Source organism: Emys orbicularis, chromosome 23 (genome assembly GCF_028017835.1).
Source record: "Emys orbicularis isolate rEmyOrb1 chromosome 23, rEmyOrb1.hap1, whole genome shotgun sequence".
In the NCBI taxonomy this organism is placed as follows: Eukaryota; Metazoa; Chordata; order Testudines; family Emydidae; genus Emys; species Emys orbicularis.
Window position 1 is genome coordinate 11,729,949 of NC_088705.1, and position 24,152 is coordinate 11,754,100.

Genomic DNA, 24,152 nt, shown 5'->3' on the forward strand with positions numbered 1-24,152 from the left:
TGCCTAGCACAGACGTATCCAGCAGCTGATCAAGAGAGGCAGTCTCTCGTTTTTCTGTTAAGGGTAGTGATTGAGATTAAAAACCACTGTTGTAATAAAGTGTCTTTAATCTTCGACCAATGTGGGAACTTATCAGCTGTGCTGGACTGGAAGGCTTGGGATTGTTAGTGGGTCTTAGAAGACTTTCACCTGTAAATCACCAGTTTATATGATCAGTGGAAGTTTATGGTTACAGCCGTTTGGTGTCCTAATGAACTGGTAAGTCCCAGTGGGAAATACTCACATGACAGATCACTGTGGTATTTAGCACGGATCGGTGCCATTGCTGCCAGTTGCAGCAGCGAGGCAAAGGACTCGGAGTGGACTGTGGAGTCTGAACTGCCCCCTTACTACTTGAGGTGCTTCCTCAAAGTGCATTGGCAAGGCAGGGATGTTGGGGAAGCAGGCCCCCCTTGCTGCTGTGGATAAACGGAGAAATTCGGGCGGCAGGGCTGCTCATCTGGCAAACCCTAGAGCACTAAAATGTAAATTAAGAGCTGATTCTTCCCAGTGCCGGTTAAATAAAGAATTCAATGCATCTATTTTCAAACCTGTTTTAACAGAACATGTTGGGGGGAGTTTCTTGCCATGCAGTTAGCCCAATATTAAGTATTGGTCTCAGATGCCTTGGTTAAATCTTGAATAAGGCTTGGTCTACACTTACCCCCCAAGTCGAAGTAAGGTACGCATATTCACGTAGCTGAAGTCGACATACCTTACTTCGAACTTACCGCGGTTCAGACGCGGTCCACACGCGGCAGGCAGGCTCCCCCGTCGACTCCGCGGTACTCCTCTCGCCGAGCTGGAGTACCGCAGTCGACGGCGAGCGCTTCCTGGTTCGATTTATCGCGTCCACACCAGACGCGATAAATCGAACCCGGAACTTCGATTGCCAGCCGTCGAACTACCGCGGTAGTGTAGACATACCCTAAGTCACAAGTGAAATGTGTTAAGTGGACTGAATGAAGCTGTTAAAGGACAATCCCCATCTCATAACCACTGCACAGCTCTGTCTCTAGTCTTTGGACAGGAGCAGCAGGGAGTGCCACAGATCAGGACTGAGATGGATGGGCAGAGCTGTGGAATGAATCCATCTCTAGAATAGTGGTGGCTGGGCTTATGCAGGTCTTGTTTGGGAGGCACTGGCAGAGCTGTATAGAGAAAGCCAGTGCAGGACTATCTGCAGTAGGCTTAGGTCAGTGCTTTCGTTTCCACAAGCAAATAACACGACTTCTCCAGACTAAAAAATAAATACGAACCAAATCATTCAGTTTTTTTCTGCTCTGGGATGCTCTCTGCTCTAGCAGGTTTTACAGTTGAACTTTGCCTGGTATTAAACTGCTGTTTGCCAGATGACAAAACTAGTCTGACTGTTCCTGTTGTGCATGCAAGGAAATACCTTCTTTGCTTGCTTAAGCTGCTTGCACACAACATGGGTGGTATTTGAAATGCCCCAGCACTAACTGCAGATAGCACTGAGAAAAAAATGTAATGAAAGACAGCACAGTGTCATCCTGCTGCTATCTCCAGGGTAGGGCCTCAGACACCTATGGCAGAGGGTGTGGAGGGAGTGAGAGGAGTTGTAAGTAGAGCTGAAGAGCTCGGCACCTGTTTTGCTTGCTTTGCCTGTTGAGAATCCACATCCAAACAGCAACCGATTTCACAACTGGACTCTGTACAGACCTACATTTCAATGCTCAACACGATGCTGTGGGTTCTGATTCAAAAGGATTGAAAGCAGGATTGGAGTTAGCCATTCTGCAGTATCAAGCCTGCATCGTTTCACTAAAGGGTGAAATTGAAGGACGTATGTTTGGATGGTGTAAACACCAAGGAGGGGAAGAAAATATTTAACACCTAGTAAAGGTATAACTAGGAACAATGGATTTGAATTAGGCAAAGGAACATACAGCCTGAATGTCAAGAAGTGTTACCCAATGGTGAGATTGGGGAATAGGCTCCCAAAGGAACCGGTGAAAGCCCCATTGATTGACAGAATAAAAACTAGGTGACAGAGCACAAAATGGAAGGGAACGGCCCCACACTGGAAAGAGGTGAATGTGGCTAACGTAACCGGTCTCTTCCATCTTTCTCCACATCTTTCTTGAAATGCGGTGCCCAGAACTGGAGTATTGTGTCCAGTTCTGGGCACCGCATTTCAAGAAAGATGTGGAGAAATTGGAAAGGGTCCAGAGAAGAGCAACAAGAATGATTAAAGGTCTTGAGAACATGACCTATGAAGGAAGGCTGAAAGAATTGGGTTTGTTTAGTTTGGAAAAGAGAAGACTGAGAGGGGACATGATAGCAGTTTTCAGGTATCTAAAAGGGTGTCATAAGGAGGAGGGAGAAAACTTGTTCACCTTAGCCTCTAAGGATAGAACAAGAAGCAATGGGCTTAAACTGCAGCAAGGGAGGTCTAGGTTGGACATTAGGAAAAAGTTCCTAACTGTCAGGGTGGTTAAACACTGGAATAAATTGCCTAGGGAGGTTGTGGAATCTCCATCTCTGGAGATATTTAAGAGTAGGTTAGATAAATGTCTATCAGGGATGGTCTAGACAGTATTTGGTCCTGCCATGCGGGCAGGGGACTGGACTCGATGACCTCTCGAGGTCCCTTCCAGTCCTAGAATCTATGAATCTCTGCTTTCTCATTCCGTACGTTAGGCTCCTATGCCGCTGGCCTCTTAAACGACACTTCGTGGCAGGATAGGGCTCAGGAAATGCATAACGAACTTTTACCCAACCGCAGTTCACAGTGTATGCATGGATTCTGTCAAGGCCACGCCAGGCAGGGGCAGCTGTGTCGTTCACAGCAAAGTGGCTAATTTAGCCTTTACTAGAGTAATATGTTGGCTTCTATGTTGGGTCAGAGGAGTTTGTACTGTCCTGGGTGCAGTGAAACTAATTTTTAGCCCAGTGAGAGAGACCCCTTTGCCTTACTCGTGAAGGGAGACAGATTGGATTCACAGCACCCTTGCAGTAGGGCCTGGTCCTGTGGGTGCTCTGCTTCTCTAACTCCCTTTTATGGGAGGTGCTGGCTCCTTGGCTCCTCTCAGAATGAGGCTCTTAGTACCCAAACCTGATCTCTTAGGGCTGATCCTGTGTGGCTTTGAGCAGCACTGAAAGCAGAAGTCAGTGGGAGCTGAGGACATTCAGCACTAGACAGGATCCTGGCCTTAATCTGTAAGGGAAAAGTCTGTACATTCTAAACATCTGGAAAACGTGTCCACCTCTGTATTACTGTAGTCTTCCCAAAAAGCACAATCTCCTCATCCCTTGCTGCCTTTTGTGGTTCTGCAGCACCACTGGACTAGTAGCTCGTGTTCCAGATCTGGGGAATACGTTGATACAGATGTGACGGTGGTGGTGAAAACAAGCAGACACAGACGAAAACTGATGTTTTCCAAGCAGTTTGGTAGGAGGGAAATTAACCTTTCGACCCTAAGAAGCTGCTACTGCATAAATATTAAAGGCCAAAAAGCCACTGCCGAAGAGCCTGGTGCATGACTTTATTAATCCCACTCCCACCTGCTCCCGCTATTATGGCAGTGGGTCCTGTGGGACCCACGGGATCCCAGTCCCACTGCGGGACTCTGCACTGCAGCAAGAGTCCAATGTCCTTTTTAAACAGTGTGTGTTCTCCTGTAGGATGGAAGTGACATACCAAGTGTGAGGTCGCCAATTTTGGGAGCCACTACTGAAGACTATATTTTCTGGATGGGGTACATTACATTTGGGCCCCAGCCCTCTTCCCCTAGTCACATTGTTCTTGTCATTCTCTCCTTGATCAGCATCAAACAGCACAGACCCCTGCGTTAAGTTCAGGCCTGCCCCACAAATTGGGGAGGGACTTCCCCAGCTGTAGATTTCATGGGTCCTATAAACCCTTCTGGACGCATGAGGATTCATGACATCAGCTCTGCCTTAGATACTAGTGACCACAGTAGAACCATAGATGAGGGGTAAGCTGGTAACGGGGTTTATGGTGACCCAGTGTTGAGTCCACGTGGCGTAGGGAAAGCACTTTCATGCTGGCGAGGAGTGGCTGGCAGTAATGTTCTCTGTGGCTAGCTCTGACAGCTAAACTGAGTGTGAGCATGTTAGCGTTTCAGTCCCACTGACTTTTGTCTTCAAATAGCAATACCCTAAAAGTGGTGTATGAAGGGAAAAGCTGTAAGTCCAGGGTTTTGTTGGGGATGTTGTATCAGATTCCGTTGTTGGGTGATGGCTGTAAGTGCAGACACACAGTGCCCTGGTTGCATTCATTCCTTTGCTAAGTGAGCAGCATACTGATCTGCATGTCCTGCACCTGCCCAAGAAATGCTGCCATTCCTGGAGCTGGCCCTACTGTTGCACTCTCACCAAGCCAACCTTCCATGCAAAGCAGCGAGACGAGCAGGAGCTCTTCCAGCCTGCTCACTCTTGGCTGCTGTCCTGACTTCTTACCTTAGTAGCTAGAAGAGCAAGTGAGAAGCTTTGCCACCCAGTTACCTCTGGCATCTGGCTTTAGGGAGCGAGCAGCTGAGACTGCAGGAGGTCATGCAATCTGATCACGGTCTCAGTGGGGCAGAATCTGCCTGCTTCTAACCACTGGACCCTGTAGCCTCCTGAGTGCTTTCTGGGCTCAGCTAGTGGATGAGTGAGGGGTCCGGGGCTATGGCAAAGCCCTAATAAAATGTGGGATCTCTCTTCTCTTCCAGCTGAACTGTCTCAAGCAGTGAACAGTGGTATGGGCTCATCAAAGCCTTCCCCGCCCCTACCACCCAAGAGAGGCATTCCATCGAACATTGCACCCTCGCTGGAGTCAACTGCTGCCTCGAAACCACCAAGCGATAGGGTAGTGACAGCTACTCGTCCCGCATCGATACCAGTGCATATCACCGTGTCTCACCCACCACCGTCGCCTTCTCCGCCCTTGCCCAGCCACGTACCTCCCGAGCCCCCGCGCACGCCCCTGTCTGCCTCCAGCCCTGCGATGGAACCCCAGCTCTCCTTGGAACTGCCCAAGGAGACCCCTCCACAGGAAGATCTCAGGTCACTGGAAGTGCCCAAGCGGGCGACAGAGCAGGGGTTCGGAGAACCTCACGTGCCAACGCGGCTGCCCCAGATCCCACTGCACATCCGGATCCAGCAGGCGCTGACAAGCCCCCTGCCCGTTACCCCACCTGCAGAGGGGTCGCACAGGGCTCACTCGCTGCTCTTCGAAAACGACAGCCTCTACGAGGACAACGGCACCCCGGGCCGGGCCAGGTCGCTGCCAGTCACCATTGAGATGCTGAAAGTGTGAGTACAGACTCTGTGCGTGCAGGAGCACTGACGGGTAGGGGGGCAGACAGGCACACAGCAGCCTGCACTGTGGAGTGGGAACGCTGCGCTCCACGTCCTAGGGCAAGACCCATGATTGTGGAAAGTGCCCCGGGAATTGAGTGTTGGGAGAAGTGGTGATCACCTTGGTACCCTAGGCAGGAAAATCAAAAACAGTTCAGAGGAATCTAGGTATTTAATTGCACTGACAAGACAAAGTGAGATCCTCAGTTTCTTCATTCATCCATGACCTGCTTCTGATGACCTAGAGAGACTGCTTGGGATTTGATGTGGTAGTCCCCCACCCCACCTCACACTCTCACTCACACATACTCTCTCTGCTTGGGTTCGGCAGCAGGTTTGAGCCCTGAAACCCCATATGGGGTTGGCTGGGGATGGGGGGGAAAGGGGTTAGCCTCAGGTGTCTCAGACAACGCATCTCCTTGAATTGGTGCTTGCCGAGCCAGGCGTCGTTCCGACTCTTCAGGAAGGAGGGATGAGGCAGGGATTATGGCATGGACCTGCGAGCAGAGCTCCTTCAACCTGCCACTGTTTTGGACTAGCCACGAAGCACCCAAGGAAGCTTCTTGACTTGGGCTCCTTCACCCCCTAACTCCCTTAAGTGCATTTGAAAATCCCACCCGTAATCTCTGTCTCAGTTGCTGCAATTCGTGAACGTTAAAAGCATGTTGACATCCCTGGAGGGAAGGTGCTACCGGAGGGTAAGGAAGTCTGAATACTCTTGCTCGTAGCTCAGCAGGGCTTCCACGAAAGAGTGTGGGGGTAAAAGGGGGGCAGCAGCCCCAGGCAAACAGCCATTGACTAGGAAAGGGTTACAGCGCTAGAGACCTACCTTCCGTAGATAGGCTTCCATTGAAATTGTCCCCGGGGGCTGGGGATGGAACAAATCCCTGACCTCAAAGTGAATCTTTGTCATTGTTAAAAGAAATAATAATTGTGTGCGTTTTGTTAGTCCAGATGATGATGAAGAGGAGGAGGAAGCAGACCAGGAGGGCGAACGGAGTTCAGGTCCTCACGTTTACATTGGAGATGCACCATCTGTCACGATCATTCCTAGGCTAATGCCACAGCCCCTGCAGGAGGAAGAGGAGGAAGAAGAGGGGATGAGTGATTCGGACTCGGAGGGACCCATCCTGTATAAGGATGAGGAGGATGAAGAGGAAGATGAAAGCCATAACAGTAAGGTTTCACCGTTGGGAGGCCAGCTTTACTCCTACACACACAACCGCACTTAGACACATCAAGAGCCAAACCAAAAGTCTGGTCAGTACAGTGTTGGCCTCTTGGCTTCCTGACAGGCTACATATCCACAATGTGCAAAGCAACGCACACCGGCAAACATAGTCCCAATTGTACATACAAAATGAGGGGGACTGTTACCACTCAAGAAAGAGTTCTTGGAGTCATCGCGACTAGTTCTCTGAAAACCTCTGCTCAGTGTGCAGCAGCAGTCAAAAAAGCGAACAGAACGCTAGGAACCGTTACTAAAGGGACAGATAGCAAGACAGAAAATACCATAATGCCGCTATATTCATTGATGGTACGCCCACACCTGGAATACTGTGTGCAGTTCTGGTCGCCCCTTCTCAAAAAAGGTACAATTTGGAATTGGAAAAGGTACAGAGAGAGGCAACAAAAATGATTAAGGGTATGGAACACCTTCCATATGACAAGAGATTAAGAAGACTGGAGCTGGCCACCTTAGAAAAGAGACAACTAAAGGGGGGCGGGGGTGATATGAGAGTGGTCTATAAAATCACCAATGGTTTGGAGAAAGTGAATAGGGAAGTGGTGTTTAGCCCTTCACTTAACACGAGAATCAGGGGTCACCCAATGAAATTAATAGGCAGCAGGTATAAAACGAACAGTCCTCTTCACACAAAGCACAGTCAACCTGTGGAACTTGTTGCCAGGGCATATAGTGAAGGCCAAAAGAATAACTGGCTTAAAAAAAAAAAAGTTAGATACGTTCATGGAAGATAGGTCCACCAAGATGGTCAGAGATGCAACGCCATGCTCTGGGTGTCCATAAACCTCTGACTGCCAGAAACTGGGACTGGACAACAGAGGATGTATCACTTGATAATTGCCCTGTTCTGTTCATTCTTTCTGAAGCATCTGGTACCAGCCATTGTCGGAACACAGGGTACTGGGCTAGATGGACCATTGGTCTGACCCAGTATGGCCGTTCTTATGTTATGCTCCCCCTTCCCACACTCCCTCAAATACCCCAACTGCCAACCAGCCCATGTATATCCCTGCCTGATGGGGAAAATTCCAGCAGGAGATGCCACCAAAATAGGAACCACACACTCTTCCAGCTCCCTCTCTCTAGCCAGGATGGCGGTACTCCTTTTACCATGCTGCAGGCTGTGCTGTAGCTGCATTATCTTCGTGACACTGAGCTCCCGCCAACAGGGGAGCTGTGGTACTTGACCATTGTGTGTGAGAGACGCCAGGCTGGCCTGTGGGTCTCACCGCTTTTTTACAGCTTGGGGGCACAGCTGTCTTTACTCATGCAAGGATCCCTTCTTCCCTTTCCCACAGGCGCTCTAGCTAACAAGGTGAAGAGGAAAGATACACTGGCCATGAAACTGGGCATCACGGCCACCCAGGAGGAGCTGGAGGAAAAGAATGCTTTCCCTCGGAAGAGCAAGGAGGAGTGGAATGAAATTCGGCAGCAGATTGGGACAGCGCTGATCAGGTATAAAATGCAGAGGAAAAGAGAAATCCTCTCAAATCTTTGGCAGAACTAAGGGTGAGCCAAAAAATCTGCTTGCCTGAAATGTGGCAACAAAGAGGCTTTTTCTCTGCTGCCTTGGGGCTGGGGTGCTAGGCTTGCGTATCATTTCCCTCTGAAATAATGTAAAGACAAGCAGCTTACATTTCACACAGGACAGTTTCCACTGTTTGGGAGGGAAGCCATTTGAGCTGGAAGAGCCAACTCTTCCTACCCCCATAGCCTGTCAGACTTCTCATTTCCTGGATTGAAGTGTGCTGGTAAAAAGAAAGTTCGAGGGGCCACATTGAGCCGTGATGTGAGCAACTTGACAGATGTAATTTGGAAAACAGGTGCAAGTGGCAAGATCGTCTAGCTTGCTGTAAGTAGGCATTCTGTGGGTGGCACTGGTACTGCACTTCCTGAAGTTAGAGGGTACAACTCCCTTACCCAAGGGCTGAATTTGGCCTGGGGAGGAGTGGGTGTAAACTAAAAGCAGGGCTGCAACGTGTCTTGCCCTGGAGGGACACACCGGGAACCCCTCTCGTGTTGCCCACAGCTGAGTTGGATTCCCTCACATCCAGTTGGGATTCCTGTGCATTGATGTTTCTGGGCTGCTTCAGCCCTTGCTGTGCTGGCAGTTCTAAGAACAGGAATTGCTGTCGATATCACGGTACCTGTCTGGCAGCAGCCAATACCAAATGCTTCAGAGGCTTCTTTGCTTCCACTCACTGCTCCCTGTTCCTCCTCCTCACCTCAGCCCCTGGGGAGAGAAAGGAGGCAGCCAGATACTTGACCAACCAAACTAGCCCACTTCAGCAGCTTCTCACCTCCCTCCGCTCCAGACTGCAGTTGTGCACTCATCACCAGCCTGGCCAGCTTGGGTGCTCTGCTGCATTCAGACAGCACGAGGGGGCAGGGGAGATAGGCCCCTGGTTACCAGTGCGCTAGGTGTGGGGTCAGCTTGTGCCACCCAGTTGTGCCCCCACTCCTTGGGGTGGAGAAGGAAGAACCAGTGACCTGTTTCCATGTGACAAATATTGCAAAGTGGCAGCTGTGCCCTGCTTTATCTGACATCCTCACGCGGGCTGTCTTCCTGCTTCGCTCCAGCCCTCCCATACGTGAAAGTTAACATGTTTGAAGTGCCCAACAAATACAGGTGCATTAGAAGTTACACTGTGAGACCATTTACACCCAACTTCTGACCAGCTTGTCCCTCCTGTGTTACTTACACCACTGCTGTCTGGCCCAGACAGCTCCATTGGAGCAGGACCCAGTTAGGCCAAGTTTGGTCTAGTGGATTCTACTGTCTGGGTGAAAAGTTGTGTTAGCGGGTGGAGGGCAGAGTCAGTAATGAAAAAGGGGAGCAAGACGATTAAAGTGAGTATTGTATTGACTCTATTCCCTGCTGCCTCCAAATGAGTGTTCGCGTCTGTGTGTCCTACGGGAATATGGCTGGGCAAGTGTAATGGTTTTTATCTCCTCTTGTTTAGGCGACTAAGTCAGAGACCAACAGCAGAAGAGCTGGAGCAAAGGAACATACTTCAGCGTGAGTAACAGCAGCTCTAAAGCTCCCAAACACTTAAAAGTATTACTGGTTTTTTCTTTGTTTCATTAATTTCCTCGTAATGCTTCACTTTACTCCAGATGTACTGAGATCTCCTGGGCAAACTGGCTAAATACAGAAGGGCCTCTGCTTGGCACTGTGGTGACAGGGCATTCTGTGGCCTGGCTACACCATTGTATAAAAACAGCTTCATGAGATTTCCCAGTTACACTGTTACCCAGTAGAAATGGTTTGAATTATGATTAATAAATGGGACTCCATAAAATCCAGAAGCCTGCAATAGAAGGCCCTGCTGCTCAGTCGTAGCATCGCGGGGGTGCAGGGGCAGAACGTATGCCTTCAGCAGTTTTCGAGCAGAGTTTTGGGCCCGTTTACAAACTGTGCTGAGCTAGGGTTAATACACTGTTCTGTATCCCTTCTGTGGGGTACCAGCAATCGCTGCCCTGTCTGAAGCTTCCTGGACAAGAGTGTGAACACTCAAGTAATTTACACCTGAAGGATTGTGAAATAACACGCACAATTTCTTCCCATGAATTTATTAAAGAAAAAGTGTTTTGCTTGGGTGTAAACATTCGACTGCAATATGTGCCGCCCACCGATCACTGCATCATGCTATGGCATAAAACCCAGCAGGTGACAATGGTCTGTCTAGCTTTGTTGCCCATGATGAATGCAATTAGAGTTAACAGTGTAAATGGTGAAAAGAGACAAGACTTAAAAAATCAACTCTGGAAAATAAAATGTCAGCTTAGAGATGAATTTAAACAGAAATTTCCTTCTCTGTATTGCTCTTTAACCATTAGCATAACAGATTTAGGGGAGGGGGGAGGGAATTTTCAAACACCCATTTTAAAATGTGACTTAGGCCCAAAGGAGCCAAAGTCGCTCAGGTGCTTTAGAAAATTTTACCCAGAGTCCTCTGCTAGCCTGGAGAGGGCTCTGGTTAGCTACTGAACCATCCTGAGGTAAGGCCCATTCTGCCATTCATAGTCGATGGACTGTTCGATGAGTAAGGATGTCTGGTTCAGACCCTAGCGCTCTCAGCATGCCTGCAGTTACTGCGGACAGACGGTAGGAGATGCAGATATTCCACTGATAAGAAAAGCTGGTTTTCTGTGTTCAGGTCTTGACCGTGGTTTTCAACGAGTGGTGGTGACACTGCTTTAAATGAAACATTTTTTTTCCCCCCTTGCCAGAAAAAAATGAGGCTGACCGGCAGGCTGAGAAGCGGGAGATTAAACGCCGCCTCACCAGAAAGGTACTGCAGTGCTCCATGTGGTGTGTCCCGTCTCTCTGATCTGTTGTGGATGGTGGCGGTAGTAAGTGCCCAAGAGAACATAGAGGGATGGGGGGAGTCATAAGACTGCTTTGTGGTTATCCTGAGCACCCTCTGACTGTAGCAAGCTGGGAATTGGTCTGGTCAGTCGAGGTATTCCTACTGCACCTTTCACTGGGGTGTCGGAGTTCCATATTAAAACAGCAGCGGCCATGGTTTTTAAACTGGTGGCCTGAAATCAAGTTCCTAAATAAATGCCTGGGAGAAACTGATGGGAGCTGCAACTGATTAGCCATTGTCTTCAGTGGGATTTGTGCCCAGCACCTTGGGAAAAACAGGCCACTTCTATTTGGGTCCTTAGACATGGACTTCGGAACCTAACTTTAGCAGCCAGGTTCGAGAATTGTGGACACTATTTCCAGAATGGGGTGTGAAATGGACAGACTATCCCAGATTCTAATGCTGTGTCTCCCATATACCAACGGGATTAGCTGTTGATCCCAGATGGGTCTAGCCCACGGGGACAGGGTTAACCTCGTCCTATACTTGTGGCTGGGAGGGAATTTTTACAGAGCATATTGATACGGAACTTGAGTGAATGTTGCCATTCCCTGGGGCAGTAGGGGGGAATCGCACATTAGAATCAGGTTAGGGGTGTATCCTACACAGTCAGTTTCCTGCAATTGCTGTATATTGCTGTATCGAGGTCCTCCCTTCCATCTGTTCCTGTAGCTCTCATTTGAAATGCCATCCTGGCCCTGTGCGCTTTTTACACTACAAATCCTACCATAGACTCACGTCACGGATGAGGCGATTATTAACTCTTCATTCAGGACAATACTGAGGTGCTTTGTTGCATTCCGCATCCCAAGCAATGATCTGTGGCTAGTGATCTCTCTCATATGCAGGATAAAGATCAAATGGTGGGGTCTTTGGCTAGAATGCACACTGGTGACAAGTACGGTTGAAGCTGATTTGTCTCCTGTTGCTTTCAGCTTAGTCAAAGGCCTACAGTGGCTGAACTGCAAGCTAGGAAGATCCTGAGGTTTCATGAATATGTGGAAGTGACAGATGCTCAGGACTATGACCGGAGAGCAGATAAGCCGTGGACAAAACTCACACCTGCTGACAAGGTAATGGGGAGAACACTCTTCCCAACCCTGGGAGCCTCAGGTTCGATACCCTACGCTCAGGGATGTGAGCAGAGTAAACTTGCTCTTCTTCCTTTTGCTTCAACTCTTCCATGTGGTGGGACCCTGGTCTCCCTCCCCTCTCCTGAATGACTCATCCCAGCTCCCTAGCCCCATCCTGTTGAGTACCCACCCGCTACCAGCACGCCAACAGTTTCCTGTTCTCTACACACAAGGCCCGTTTGGGCTCCATGCCGCTTCCTCCCCATTCCCAGCCCAATCTCCCTCTTTTTGCTCTGGCCTCTGATCTGAAGGAGTGGACAGGAGCCAATAGCAGGAGGAAGCAGGGTACAGATGCTGGGAAGACCCAAGTAAGAGGGGGATGTTCTTGGCAGGCTGTGGCTGGCCTGATCAGGATCGCTGCAGGAAAGTCTCAGTCCAGTTCCATGCACCATCATCCCTTAGGAACTGGGCAGGCCTCAGGGTATCAAGCATCTGGAGATTAGCCAGTATTTTCGGGTTAACCTGAGCCTTGAGTGGGGTTGCTGAAGAAGAAATGGGGGAGCTGCTGAGTTTGATCTCGAGTACCTCACTTGGGTTACAGCTGTCTACAAGCTTCCTCTTCAACGCCGAGGAAATGGAGGCTGTGGGTAGTCCTGTCCATTTCAAAACTACATGTGCCCTTCATTTTATTCATTAAAAGTAATTGAGATGGTGCGGACCCAGCCACAAGCAGATTTGTACATGCAGCACATCCTGGGTCTATGTAAATCGTCGGGGGGGGGGAAATATACAGTGCGGGTGAGCTGAAAGGATTTATTTCCCCCTCCGTGCAGGCTGCCATCCGAAAGGAACTGAATGAGTTTAAAAGTTCTGAAATGCAAGTCCATGAAGACAGCAAACACTTCACACGGTGAGTGAGACGAGACCCCAGGCCTCCACACAGGCCATAGCTGCTTCTGGTCTTGCTCATAAAGCTGTGCTCCGAGCCTCTTAGTCCAAGAGCAGGTCTGAGCTTTAATATTGAGTAATGAGCTTTAATCCCGCCTGGGAGAAATAACCAGAGGCAGCTGTCACAGACCTTTATCTTCACTTTCTCCAGTGTTGGGGGCTGCTTGGGTGCACCTGCCTATAAATGGTGGGCCTGGAAACTGGGTAATGGGTTATTGAGCTTTTCACCTGTACATTGTGGGTTCAAATCCCGGTAAATCAATAGTGAGCAAAAGCTGATACACCACTAACCGGCTGTTAACTAGTATGTGAAACAAGTAGCCAGGTGCTCATGTTACAGAAAACACCATCACAATTCCCTCCGACTCGCTCCACAGTCTCTGCGTAGAAGTGAATGGAGAATGAAAAGCTGCTCCCCCCAGGCTAGAGCTGGGAGTGTTTTGGCTTGGCAGTGCAGGAGAAGTTCTTTCTCTCAGTCCCCACTGGGGTGGATTGGCGTGCAGGGACGTGAAGTGCCTCTAAAATTAGCACTGAGAGCCCAGTGATTTCACACCGTCAGTGCGGGGACACTACCAATTTATTAAAGACAGCCTGATATTTTAACATCCATAACACTTCCTTCCAAATTCCAGGTGTGACACTAGTTTTACTCTTCTATTTTAGGTTTCATCGGCCATGATCCTCCAAAAGAGGGAGTGAGCGAGACCAGAGGAGAGAGAATTGAAAGCGCATGCTATCTCCATCTCCTGGACAATATAGTGGGAGAGAACCTTGGGGCTCATCCAAGCTTTGCCTTGAAAACATACCCAGAAAAGGGCTCTGAGCTGGGGCGCAGGGGGATCCTATCTGAATGTAGCATTTCACTGGAACAAACGCATCTCGAGTGCCATCAGGCTGGAACTGAACACTATACCTCGCATGATACAGCAATACTCCCCATGGCATCCAGGCATCTCGGCTCGCCTTCCTGGGGACCACACCCGCATTGGAACTGAGCTCTTCCACCACTCCCCCAGCTCCCTTTATTGCTCCCGCGGGATGGGCCTGTTCTCCACTGTAAATAGTCCTTATGAACTGGTTGGAAGTTTCTCTTTTTCCCTTTTTGGTAAGGGGGAAAAAATAATCTAAGCTCTGATATTCCAGAGAGCTGGGAAGCATGTGTGTATATTTGCTGTGTACAAAGGAAACCTTTTACAAAAATGCTGTCCTGGCAGGAAACTGACATGTGACTATTTTTGGTTTTGCTTGCTTCTTTTTAATGTACTTAATATTCTGAATCACTACTGACCAATGGTATGTTGCCCTGGAAGGGAAATGTATAGATCTTAACAACATATGCTGCATCTTGTAAACTTAATCTTTTATTTTACAAAAACCAAACCCACGAACCTGCTCCTGTGCTAACAGACCTTGTCTTGAGACAATTAAGTCTTGTTTAACAGGAGCTACAGACACAGGAAATGACGGTTGCCTTTTAAAGTTTTGTTTTTAATTTCAGGAAGTTGTGGCATGTAATAAGTTTTCTTTGATTGTGATTTCCTCTATTTTTGTTTTTTACTCTCCCAAATCAGGGTGAAACTTGCCTTTTCCTATTCTCATAGCGAAACCTACTGGAAATTCTGAGAATTACACTGTGGAGGGGAAGAGGTTTTAAAAAGTGACCTTAAAACCAGTCAGTCTTCTGAGAATGTTCTCTTATCAGTTCTTACTGAATGTTTTTAATGCTGACATAAGCTACTGCTGTAGTGATGTGCACAGCACTTGTCCCTTGGGGGTGAAGTGACACTTGGAATGAGGCAGGGGAGATGTTACTCAAGAATATGGGGGATTGGGGATTTTACCGGGGGGTGGACGGTTCTGTATTGTTGGATCACTGGCGTGTTTTGTTCGTGGCTTATTCACTCTCTTTGCTGGAGGTCACTCTCAGCTTGTGCCGACTAGCAGTCAGCATTAGTGTGCTTGAGGTCTGCACTCATGAATCCTATGTATGCCTGCCTAGTGTGGAGGCCTTTTCATGTTCTTGGTACTGCCCTTCTTCCATGATGTGCCAAGTATCTGCTGGGCCAGTCCTACGGGGTGTAATGTGGCACCCTCATCTGCTGCCTTCACACCCCAGGAGATCCAGTTAATCCTTGTTTCATCTCAGTCTTCATACTCTTAGTGCAAGGAGTCACTGGGGATAATTTCTTGTTTCTTCAGGGTTCCCTCACTGTCCCCCAAAACAATGATTCACAAGCAAGAGGCAAAGATTGAAGTTCCCTTTATAGAAAACAATATGGAACTGGTGCATTGTACTTCCGGATAGCTTCCCTGATGTACAAATTCTCTGTAGAGTAAATGATTGCATTGTATATCTGTCTTCCTGTTGACAAATTTTAATTATTAAATAAAAGTATTTTAGGACTTTTTTGTAAACAAAACAACTTGTCTTTCATTTTGTGCCACTAGCAGGAAGGTGAGAGATAATGGGGACCACTTCAAATCCCAGCTGAGGCAACACAGCCTTTATCCTCTTGAGGAGGAGCAGTTAAGTTCTGAGCGGTTTTATTCTTTGCAGGTCTGTCAGATGAGACCATGACTAAGGTCCTGTCCACCTTAGACTGAAGATCCTCAGGATGTTATTTGTAAGGACAGGGAATGTTGTTGTCCTAGTGCCTCTGACCAAAATTTCCTCTCACCTGCATTGTACAGCAGACTGTGTGCTAGCTGGCTGCTGCCCTCAAGAGCAATAGCATTTCTGCCATGTTGCTATATAGTAGGTTAAGGCCTTTTGAATCTTAAAAGATGAAATACTATATAAATATGATATTACGGTAGCTTGTGTGCTGGAGTGTATTTGCTTCTGTGGATTTGTATATGAATGGGCCTGGGGAGAACCATTAGGTTAGTGAGGTCCATCTACTCACAGGATTTAGGGACCTGTTTGAAGTTCTGTGGGATGAAATAGAGACTGATTTCTGCCAGTGCGCTCTTACTGAGGCCTGGTGACGTCTTGCTTTTTGGTATCCACTGCTGACTTTGTCTCCAAACCTTTAGGCCTGGTCTACGCTACCCAGTTTTACCCAGGGCTGGCCCTAGACAGGGGTGGCCAACCTGTGGCTCCGGAGCCACATGCGGCTCTTCAGAAGTTAATATGCGGCTCCTTGTATAGGCACCGACTCCGGGGCTGGAGCTACAGGCGCCAACTTTCCAATGTGCCGGGGGGTGCTCACTGCTCAACCCCTGGCTCTGTCACAGGCCCTGCCACCACTCCACCCCTCCCCTGAGCCTGCTGTGCCCTCCCTGCTCCTCCCCACAGCCTCCTGCTCCCCAGGAAACAGCTGATTGAAACAGCTGATCAGGAGGTGCAGGGAGGGAGGGGGAGGCGCTGATTGGCTGCTGGTGGGTGGGAGGCACTGGGAGCAGGGGGGTGCTGATGGAGGCTGCTGACGTATTACTGTGGCTCTTTGGCAATGTACATTGGTAAATTCTGGCTCCTTCTCAGGCTCAGGTTGGCCACCCCTGCCCTAGACCAAATGGTGCCCCAGGTGAGGAGTGTCTTCAGTGTCCCTCCCCCCCCATTTGTTAAACTTTTGAATAAATTATTTTTAGTGCATTTGTAGCCCATTTCACGACTTTGATGCACGATTTGCATGCATTTTTTCCCCGTCATAAAAGACGATACATTTGCATGCTAGAATCTGTAAACCTGTATTTATTCATGCCATATATAACCAATAAAAGTAGTTTCCTCTAAAAGAGTGGTTCTCAACCTATTTACCATTGTGGAACGCATCCAGTACTACCTGTATGGCTCTGAGGATGTCACATGGGCCGCAGCTCTGTGCTGATTGGGCCGCGGGCCACAGGTTGAGAACCACTGCTCTAAGGATATAGAAACTTTTTAATTTTAAGGATAACTGAAATGTACTAACATCAAGAAGTTGAACTGTGCATCAACATCAGGTGGACCAGTATTAAATAGTGTTACAGGAAATGACAGCCTTAGCATAGGAGTACTTGTGGCACCTTAGAGACTAACAAATTTATTTCAGCATAAGCTTTCATGGGCTACAGCTCACTTCTTCATGCCTTAGCATGTTAACCCTGGTTAACCCACCCCTTATATAGCTGCTAGGGCACGACTGACAACGTTCTAGGCGGTTCAAGGAAAATGTCGTTCTCCGTCCTCAGAAAGTCTGGAAGGTTCCATGAGATTCTACAAAGGTCCAGAACGTTCTAGGAGGTCAGTGAAAAATGAATCCGCAGATGGAATACCTGAAACATTTTACTTCATTCTATTTCCCCTTTCGTGGTTAACACCAAAAACAGCCCCCCAAGCCCGGGGCCCCAGGCTCGGTGATATTAACAAACGTGCAAATTTCACTTTTCACAGCATTATTTTTATTACCCAGTCCACACAAAAAGGAACCCTCCCCCCCCCCACTAATTGCAATGATTTGGCTGGGTAGAGGTGCATGTTTGTTTGTCCTAAAGTTAATTTATTTTAGGGGAAAGTCTGTGGGGCTACCAGCAAGAGTTGGTGGCCACACACTGAGGCCACGCTAGGGTGGCCAGATGTCCCGGTTTTATAGGGACAGTCCTGATGGGGGGGGGGGTATATATAGGCTGCTATTACCCCCCACCCCCGTCCCAATTTTTCACACTTGCTGTCTGGTCACCCTAACACCTAAAAGTTTGTTGCAGGAGCCCCTGGCTGAGGCCAAGGGTGACCCCTCCCCCTCTCTGTGTGGGCCTGCCTTCCCCTTCCCCCATTGCTGGCCTCGGGCAGAGACAGGGCCCCCTTGCAGGGGGCGCCGCCTGGGTTTCCCGCCCCCCGTGCCGCCCTGGGGATTACGCATGCGCTTCAGGGAGCCCCTGCCCCCGACCAGAGAGCTATGACGCAGCGCACGCGCCGCAGGCTGTCGCTCACCCACGAGGCTCTCTGCGCCTGTGCCCGCCCCGAGCGACGCAAGCCCCCCCCCTCGCTGTTTCCGGCTCACCGCTGCAGCGCATGCGCTCTGGACCAGCACTTCCCGTCGTGCCCCGGGCACTATAAATTCTCGTTGCCCCGCCTCCTTCGCTCTTTTCCCTCGGAGCGAGGTGGGTGGCAGGAGGGGAGCCGGCCTGGCTGGGTCAGCGGTGCGCGTGCGTAAGTAGCAGAGATGGGCGCGTTGTGGGAGGGAGAGACGGGGATGGCGGCCTAGCGGGGTCATGATTCCTTTCCGGCCCATGGCGAGGGGGAGGCCGGGCTTGGGGCCAGGGGGTTTAGTGCCGCTCTCGGGGACGGCGGCCGGCGGGGATCATGATTGCTCGCGGGCCCGCTTCGCTGATTGGGGGTGGGGGGGATTTGCGCCTCCGCCGGGGCCTCGGGACACCCCCGCATGCAGAGCAGGAGCCCCGGGCCCTGCAGGGGTGGCGAGGCCGCAGCCTGGGCCCGCCCCCTGACTGGAGCCTGGGGCTCAAGCTCGGCCCGGCCCTGGGGCCTCTCGCGGGGGGAGGGGGAGGCCGCGTGCTGGGCCGGGCCGGTTCAGCTCCCGACATGGGCACCCGGGGAAGTTGCTCTCTCCTGGCTGCCCGTGTGGCGCACGGGGGCGCAGGCCTTCGGGCTCCGTGACGCGCGGTCCCCTTCCACCGCGTTGGAGAACCAGCCGGGCCTCTGGTCTGCAGCCTGCAGATTCCGACTGCTTCTCTCAGTCCCCGGCCTGTGACCGAGGAGAGAACCCATGCGGGAGACATTGCAGGACCCAGTGGCGTCTGCTCGCTGGGACGCCACGTTCTGCAGCCCCGTCAAACTCCCTTGGCTCCCTTCTAACAGCTTCTTTCCCTGTTCTGTTCCAGCAGCTTCGCAGGCAGCTCCTGGCCCACGAGGTGAGGACTTGTGTCACTTATGAGTTTGTATCAGAGGGGTAGCCGTGTTAGTCTCGATCTGTAAAAAGCAGAGAAGTGGGCATTCACCCACGATAGCTTATGCTCCAATACATCTGTTAGTCTTAAAGGTGCCACAGGACTCTCTGTTGCTTTTTATGATTTTGTGTGTGTTCATGAAGGTACCCTTCCACTCCCTAGGATTGTTTTCTTGCACACTTGGGCTGGGTCTGCATGGTAGCCCAGTTGACCCAAAATAACATGGAATCCTGGAGATGTAGCAGGCTCGGCAAGGGTAGCAACGTTTAACTAAACCTGAACCACCCCTGATAGAAAGCTGTAGGTGGTGATCCTACTTTCTCACAATAGAGGAGCACTCTGTTGTGTGTCTGCAGGATCAGGGTTTTGGGGGAGCATGGAGTTGTATATTTGAAATCTTGTGTCAATAACAGTGTTCTCAATTTAGTTGGTGTTGGTTCTGCTTTGAGCAGGGGTTGGACTAAGATGACCTCCTGAGGTCCCTTCCAACCCTAATATTCTATGGTTCAATGCATATATGATTTTGTATAACAACACTGCTCTACAGCCAAAATGCTTCTGAAATAAATGTAGTCAAACTTTACTAATTCTGGATCACTGAGAACGAAAATGATGCTTAAAATTGTTGATTGGCTCTAGTTTTCAAGATATGCTATTGGGTCAGTATATACGACCCTTGACTTGGGAATGGCGGAGGATAAGTGAGTTATAAAGGGAAGGGATCTCAATTTAAACCAGAAATGACTAAAATACATCTTTGACTGGATCTATGAATAAATCTATGACTGGGTTTGGACAGTACTTGCTTTTTAGGCAAAACAATGAATGATGCAATCTGCAGCTGGTATTGCGTCATACATGATATGAATTGCATCATGTTATTCCTAGGAGTCATGGATGATGCAATCATAACGAAGCTTACATCACTCTGCTGAACAAATTGCCCTATATCAGGTCTAGAAATCATACAGTGTCGTGCTCTCTTATTTGTCAGTGTTTGATTTTGCAAAGGGACACATTTCTGTTTAGACAAAGTGAGCAGAGATGCCTCATACTTGTGTGAACAGTGCAGATAACTTCTGCTATGTTTGTGGTGAAGTGACTTTTGCATCACAAAAGCGCAGTATAACCACTATGGTTAAGAAAGCCTATCACCTTTATTTTGGCTGCAAAATTGGAGATCAGGACAAGAGGTGGGCCCCACACATATGCTGCAACACTTGTGCAACAAATCTTCGCCAGTGGTTGAACAGGAAAAGGAAATCTATGCCTTTTGCAGTGCCAATGATTTGGAGAGAGCCAACAGATCATACCAGCAATTGTTACTTCTGCATGTTGCCTCCAGTTGGGAAAGGTGTGTCAAAGAAGAAAAAGTGGACTGTGCTTTATCCAAACATTCCATCAGCTATACGCCCAGTACCCCACGGAGAAGGACTGCCGGTTCCTGATGCACCAGAATCATTCTCACTTGAGTCAGACGAGGAAGAGGATGAAACTTCTGGTCCTGAACCATCAATGTCACAGGACCCACATTTTCTCCCATCCTCCTCCTCTGAACCACACCTCATAACACAAGGTGACCTGAATGACCTTGTCAGGGATTTGGAACTACCCAAGAGTAAGGCAGAGCAGTTGGGCTCCAGACTACAGCAGTGGAATCTCCTGGCAGGTGATTTTATTTATATAACCCTTTTGCTGATTTTTAAAGTGTTACATAAACAGGACAGGTGAAATATTATCATGTAAAGCAACCATAAACACACGAAAAGACCTAGGTTTACAATTTATGATTAAAACTCTACTATCTACACAATATACATAGACATAAAATGTAAAAACTTAAATATCTTAGAAACAGTAGCCAAAAGTATGTTGTAGCTTTGCCTTTTCAGTGACTGACGATAGATGTTTGTTTTGATCCATACAAATTTCCATTTTGATATAGATCAAATATGAATTCTAGTTCACCTACATCATCCCATTTCAGTGTTTATAAAACAGCCTTTGTGTGGTCCATTTGGTCAAAGTTCAGTTTTCACAGCATTACCCATGGTCTGTCTTACACATTTGTGTAACTGATGCATGGTGTATACCCATGCTTTGCATTGTGGGTTTTGGGCGACTGCATTGATGGGGTCAGAATTCAGTCAAGTTTAGCATCTGGGAGGCTAAGTGGGTGGGTGGTTCTATTGTGTATGGACTAGAGTACGTTATTTCAATCCAACGTGGGCATCCGGAGAAGTTGCTCTCTCTTGGCTCTGCCCGTGTGGCGTACGGGAGCGTAGGCTTTCGAGCTCCATGACGTATAGTCCCATTCCATGACGTTGGAGAATAAGCTTGGGCCTCTGGTCTGCAGCCTGCATATTCCTACTGCTTCTCTGAGTCTTCGGACTGTGACTGAGGAGATAAACCATGCAGGAGACATTGCATTACCCAGATGGCTTCTTCACTCTGGGGAGCCATGTTCTGCAACCCCATCAAACTCCATTAGGCAGACTGAGCAGGGATTCACTCAGTTGTTCTAACATGTTGTTTGCTTGTTCTATTTCAGCAGCTTTGCAAGCAGCGCACGCCTGCCCACAAGGTGAGGACTTGTGTCACTTACAATTTTCTGTGTGTTTATAAAGGTACCCTTCCACTACCTAGTATTGTTTTCTTGTACGCTTGGGCTGGGTCTGCATGGTAGCCCAGTTTACCCAAAATAACATGGAATCCTGGAGATGTAGAACGCTCAGCAAGGATAGCAAAGTTCAACTTACTTGTAACTAAACATGAACTACCCCCTGTTAGAAAGCATAGGTGGTGATCCTACGTTCTCACAGTAAAGGAGTACTCTGTTGTGTGTCTGCAGGATCAGGCTTTTGGGGGAACGTGGAGTGGTATATTTGAAATCTTGTGTCAACAACAGTGTTCTCAATTTAGTTGGTGTTGGTCCTGCTTTGAGCAGGGGGTTGGACTAGATGACCTCCTGAGGTCCCTTCCAACCCTAATATTCTATGGTTCAATGCATATATGATTTTGTATAATAATTGAAATTTAGAAGCTATGTTGTAGCTTTGCCTTTTCAGTGACTGACGATAGATGTTTGTTTTGGTCCATACAAATTTCCATTTTGACATAGATCAAATATGAATTCTAGTTCACCTACATCATCCCATTTCAGTGTTTATAAAATGGCCTTTGTGTGGTCCATTTGGTCAAAGTTCAGTTTTCACAGCATTACCCGTGGTCTGTCTAGCACATTTGTGTAACTGATGCATTGTGTATACCCGTGCTTTGCATTGTGGGTTTTGGGCGACTGCATTGATGGGGTCAGAATTCAGTCAAGTTTAGCATCTGGGAGGCTAAGTGGGTGGGTGGTTCTACTGTGTATGGACTAGAATACGTTATTTCAATCCAACGTGGGCATCCGGAGAAGTTGCTCTCTCTTGGCTCTGCCCGTGTGGCGTATGGGAGCGTAGGCTTTCGAGCTCCATGACGTATAGTCCCATTCCACGACGTTGGAGAATAAGCTTGGGCCTCTGGTCTGCAGCCTGCATATTCCTACTGCTTCTCTGAGTCTTCGGACTGTGACTGAGGAGATAAACCATGCAGGAGACATTGCATTACCCAGATGGCTTCTTCACTCTGGGGAGCCATGTTCTGCAACCCCATCAAACTCCATTAGGCAGACTGAGCAGGGATTCACTCAGTTGTTCTAACATGTTGTTTGCTTGTTCTATTTCAGCAGCTTTGCAAGCAGCGCACGCCTGCCCACAAGGTGAGGACTTGTGTCACTTACAATTTTCTGTGTGTTTATAAAGGTACCCTTCCACTCCCTAGTATTGTTTTCTTGTACGCTTGGGCTGGGTCTGCATGGTAGCTCAGTTTACCCAAAATAACATGGAATCCTGGAGATGTAGAACGCTCAGCAAGGATAGCAAAGTTCAACTTACTTGTAACTAAACGTGAACTACCCCTTGTTAGAAAGCATAGGTGGTGATCCTACTTTCTCACAGTAAAGGAGTACTCTGTTGTGTGTCTGCAGGATCAGGCTTTTGGGGGAGCGTGGAGTGGTATATTTGAAATCTTGTGTCAACAGCAGTGTTCCCAATGCATATATGGTTTTGTATAATTGAAATCTAGAAGCTATGTTGTCGTCCCTTTGCCTTTTCAGTGACTGACTATAAATGTTTGTTTTGGTCCATACAAATTTCCATTTTGAGATAGATCAAATATGAATTCTAGTTCGCCTACATCATCCCATTTCAGTGTTTATAAAACGGCCTTTGTGTGGTCCATTTGGTCAAAGGTCTATCTAGCACATTTGTGTAACTGATGCATGGCGTATACCCGTGCTTTGCATTGTGGGTTTTGGGCCACTGCATTGATGGGGTTGGAATTCAGTCACGTTTAGCATCTGGGAAGCTAAGTAGGTGGGTAGTTCAGTTGTGTATGGACTAGTGTAAAACAGTGCTAGAGTACGTTATTTCAGTCCAACGTGGGCATCCGGAGAAGTTGCTCTCTCTTGGCTCTGCCCGTGTGGCGTACGGGAGCGTAGGCTTTCGAGCTCCGTGACGTACAGTCCCATTCCACGACGTTGGAGAATAAGCTTGGGCCTCTGGTCTGCAGCCTGCATATTCCTACTGCTTCTCTGAGTCTTCGGACTGTGACTGAGGAGATAAACCATGCAGGAGACATTGCATCAGTTAGATAGCGTCTTTATTGCCAGGCCTGTGGGTATGAGTGTTAAAACACACTTCAGTAAACTGTAAGGAAATCTGATGTAATAGGGATGAATCGTCAACTCATCTGCGAACTTTTTGTTTTCTTCTAGCTTCAGATGCTATGGTGCATCAGTTGAAAAGGTAAGTAGTGTACAGTCCATTACTTGTTCATAGACATGTAGATTTTCTTTTAGTTTTCTGCTATCAAGAGCTGTATGGAATCAGATGTAAAATACCTTAGTTCAGCATAGAAGTTTCACGTCACTGTAGCTATCCGGAGAAATTACTCTGTTTGGCCAACAGAAGGTAGCCTTCAAGACTTGTAGCTTCTAAGGCCTGGTCTACACTACGCCTTTAATTCGGATTTAGCGGCTTTAAATCGAATTAACGCTGGACCCGTCCACACAACGAAGCCATTTAATTCGAATTAAAGAGCCCTTTAATTCGATTTCTGTACTCCACCCCGACGAGCGGAGTAGCGCCAAAATCGAATTCGTCAATTCGAATTAGTGTTAGTGTGGCCGCAATTCGATGGTATTGGCCTCCAGGAGCT

General features: G+C 48.5%; 1 protein-coding gene and 4 non-coding genes across 6 annotated transcripts in view; all 5 read left to right on the forward strand.

Moving 5' to 3' along the window:
• PHACTR4 (phosphatase and actin regulator 4) overlaps positions 1 to 15,417 on the forward strand; it is a 32,354-nt gene extending 16,937 nt beyond the window's left edge. For both annotated transcript variants that reach the window (XM_065421676.1, XM_065421677.1), the window contains 8 exons: positions 4,740 to 5,322; positions 6,317 to 6,543; positions 7,912 to 8,068; positions 9,577 to 9,632; positions 10,847 to 10,908; positions 11,922 to 12,059; positions 12,893 to 12,969; positions 13,671 to 15,417. In XM_065421676.1, coding sequence (XP_065277748.1) covers positions 4,740 to 5,322; positions 6,317 to 6,543; positions 7,912 to 8,068; positions 9,577 to 9,632; positions 10,847 to 10,908; positions 11,922 to 12,059; positions 12,893 to 12,969; positions 13,671 to 13,686 — 1,316 coding nt within the window. In that variant the 3' untranslated portion in view covers positions 13,687 to 15,417. The remainder of the gene's footprint in view (positions 1 to 4,739; positions 5,323 to 6,316; positions 6,544 to 7,911; positions 8,069 to 9,576; positions 9,633 to 10,846; positions 10,909 to 11,921; positions 12,060 to 12,892; positions 12,970 to 13,670) is intronic.
• A 3,106-nt stretch (positions 15,418 to 18,523) lies between these two features.
• Positions 18,524 to 18,727, forward strand: LOC135893946 (small nucleolar RNA SNORA73 family). Its single transcript, XR_010562341.1, has one exon. It is a non-coding gene; the product is annotated as a small nucleolar RNA SNORA73 family (small nucleolar RNA).
• Positions 18,728 to 21,113: 2,386 nt separating this feature from the next.
• Positions 21,114 to 21,320, forward strand: LOC135893962 (small nucleolar RNA SNORA73 family). Its single transcript, XR_010562356.1, has one exon. It is a non-coding gene; the product is annotated as a small nucleolar RNA SNORA73 family (small nucleolar RNA).
• A 969-nt stretch (positions 21,321 to 22,289) lies between these two features.
• On the forward strand, positions 22,290 to 22,496 carry LOC135893961 (small nucleolar RNA SNORA73 family). The gene has a single exon (XR_010562355.1). It is a non-coding gene; the product is annotated as a small nucleolar RNA SNORA73 family (small nucleolar RNA).
• An 872-nt stretch (positions 22,497 to 23,368) lies between these two features.
• LOC135893960 (small nucleolar RNA SNORA73 family) lies at positions 23,369 to 23,575 on the forward strand. Its single transcript, XR_010562354.1, has one exon. It is a non-coding gene; the product is annotated as a small nucleolar RNA SNORA73 family (small nucleolar RNA).
• Positions 23,576 to 24,152: the final 577 nt, after the last annotated feature.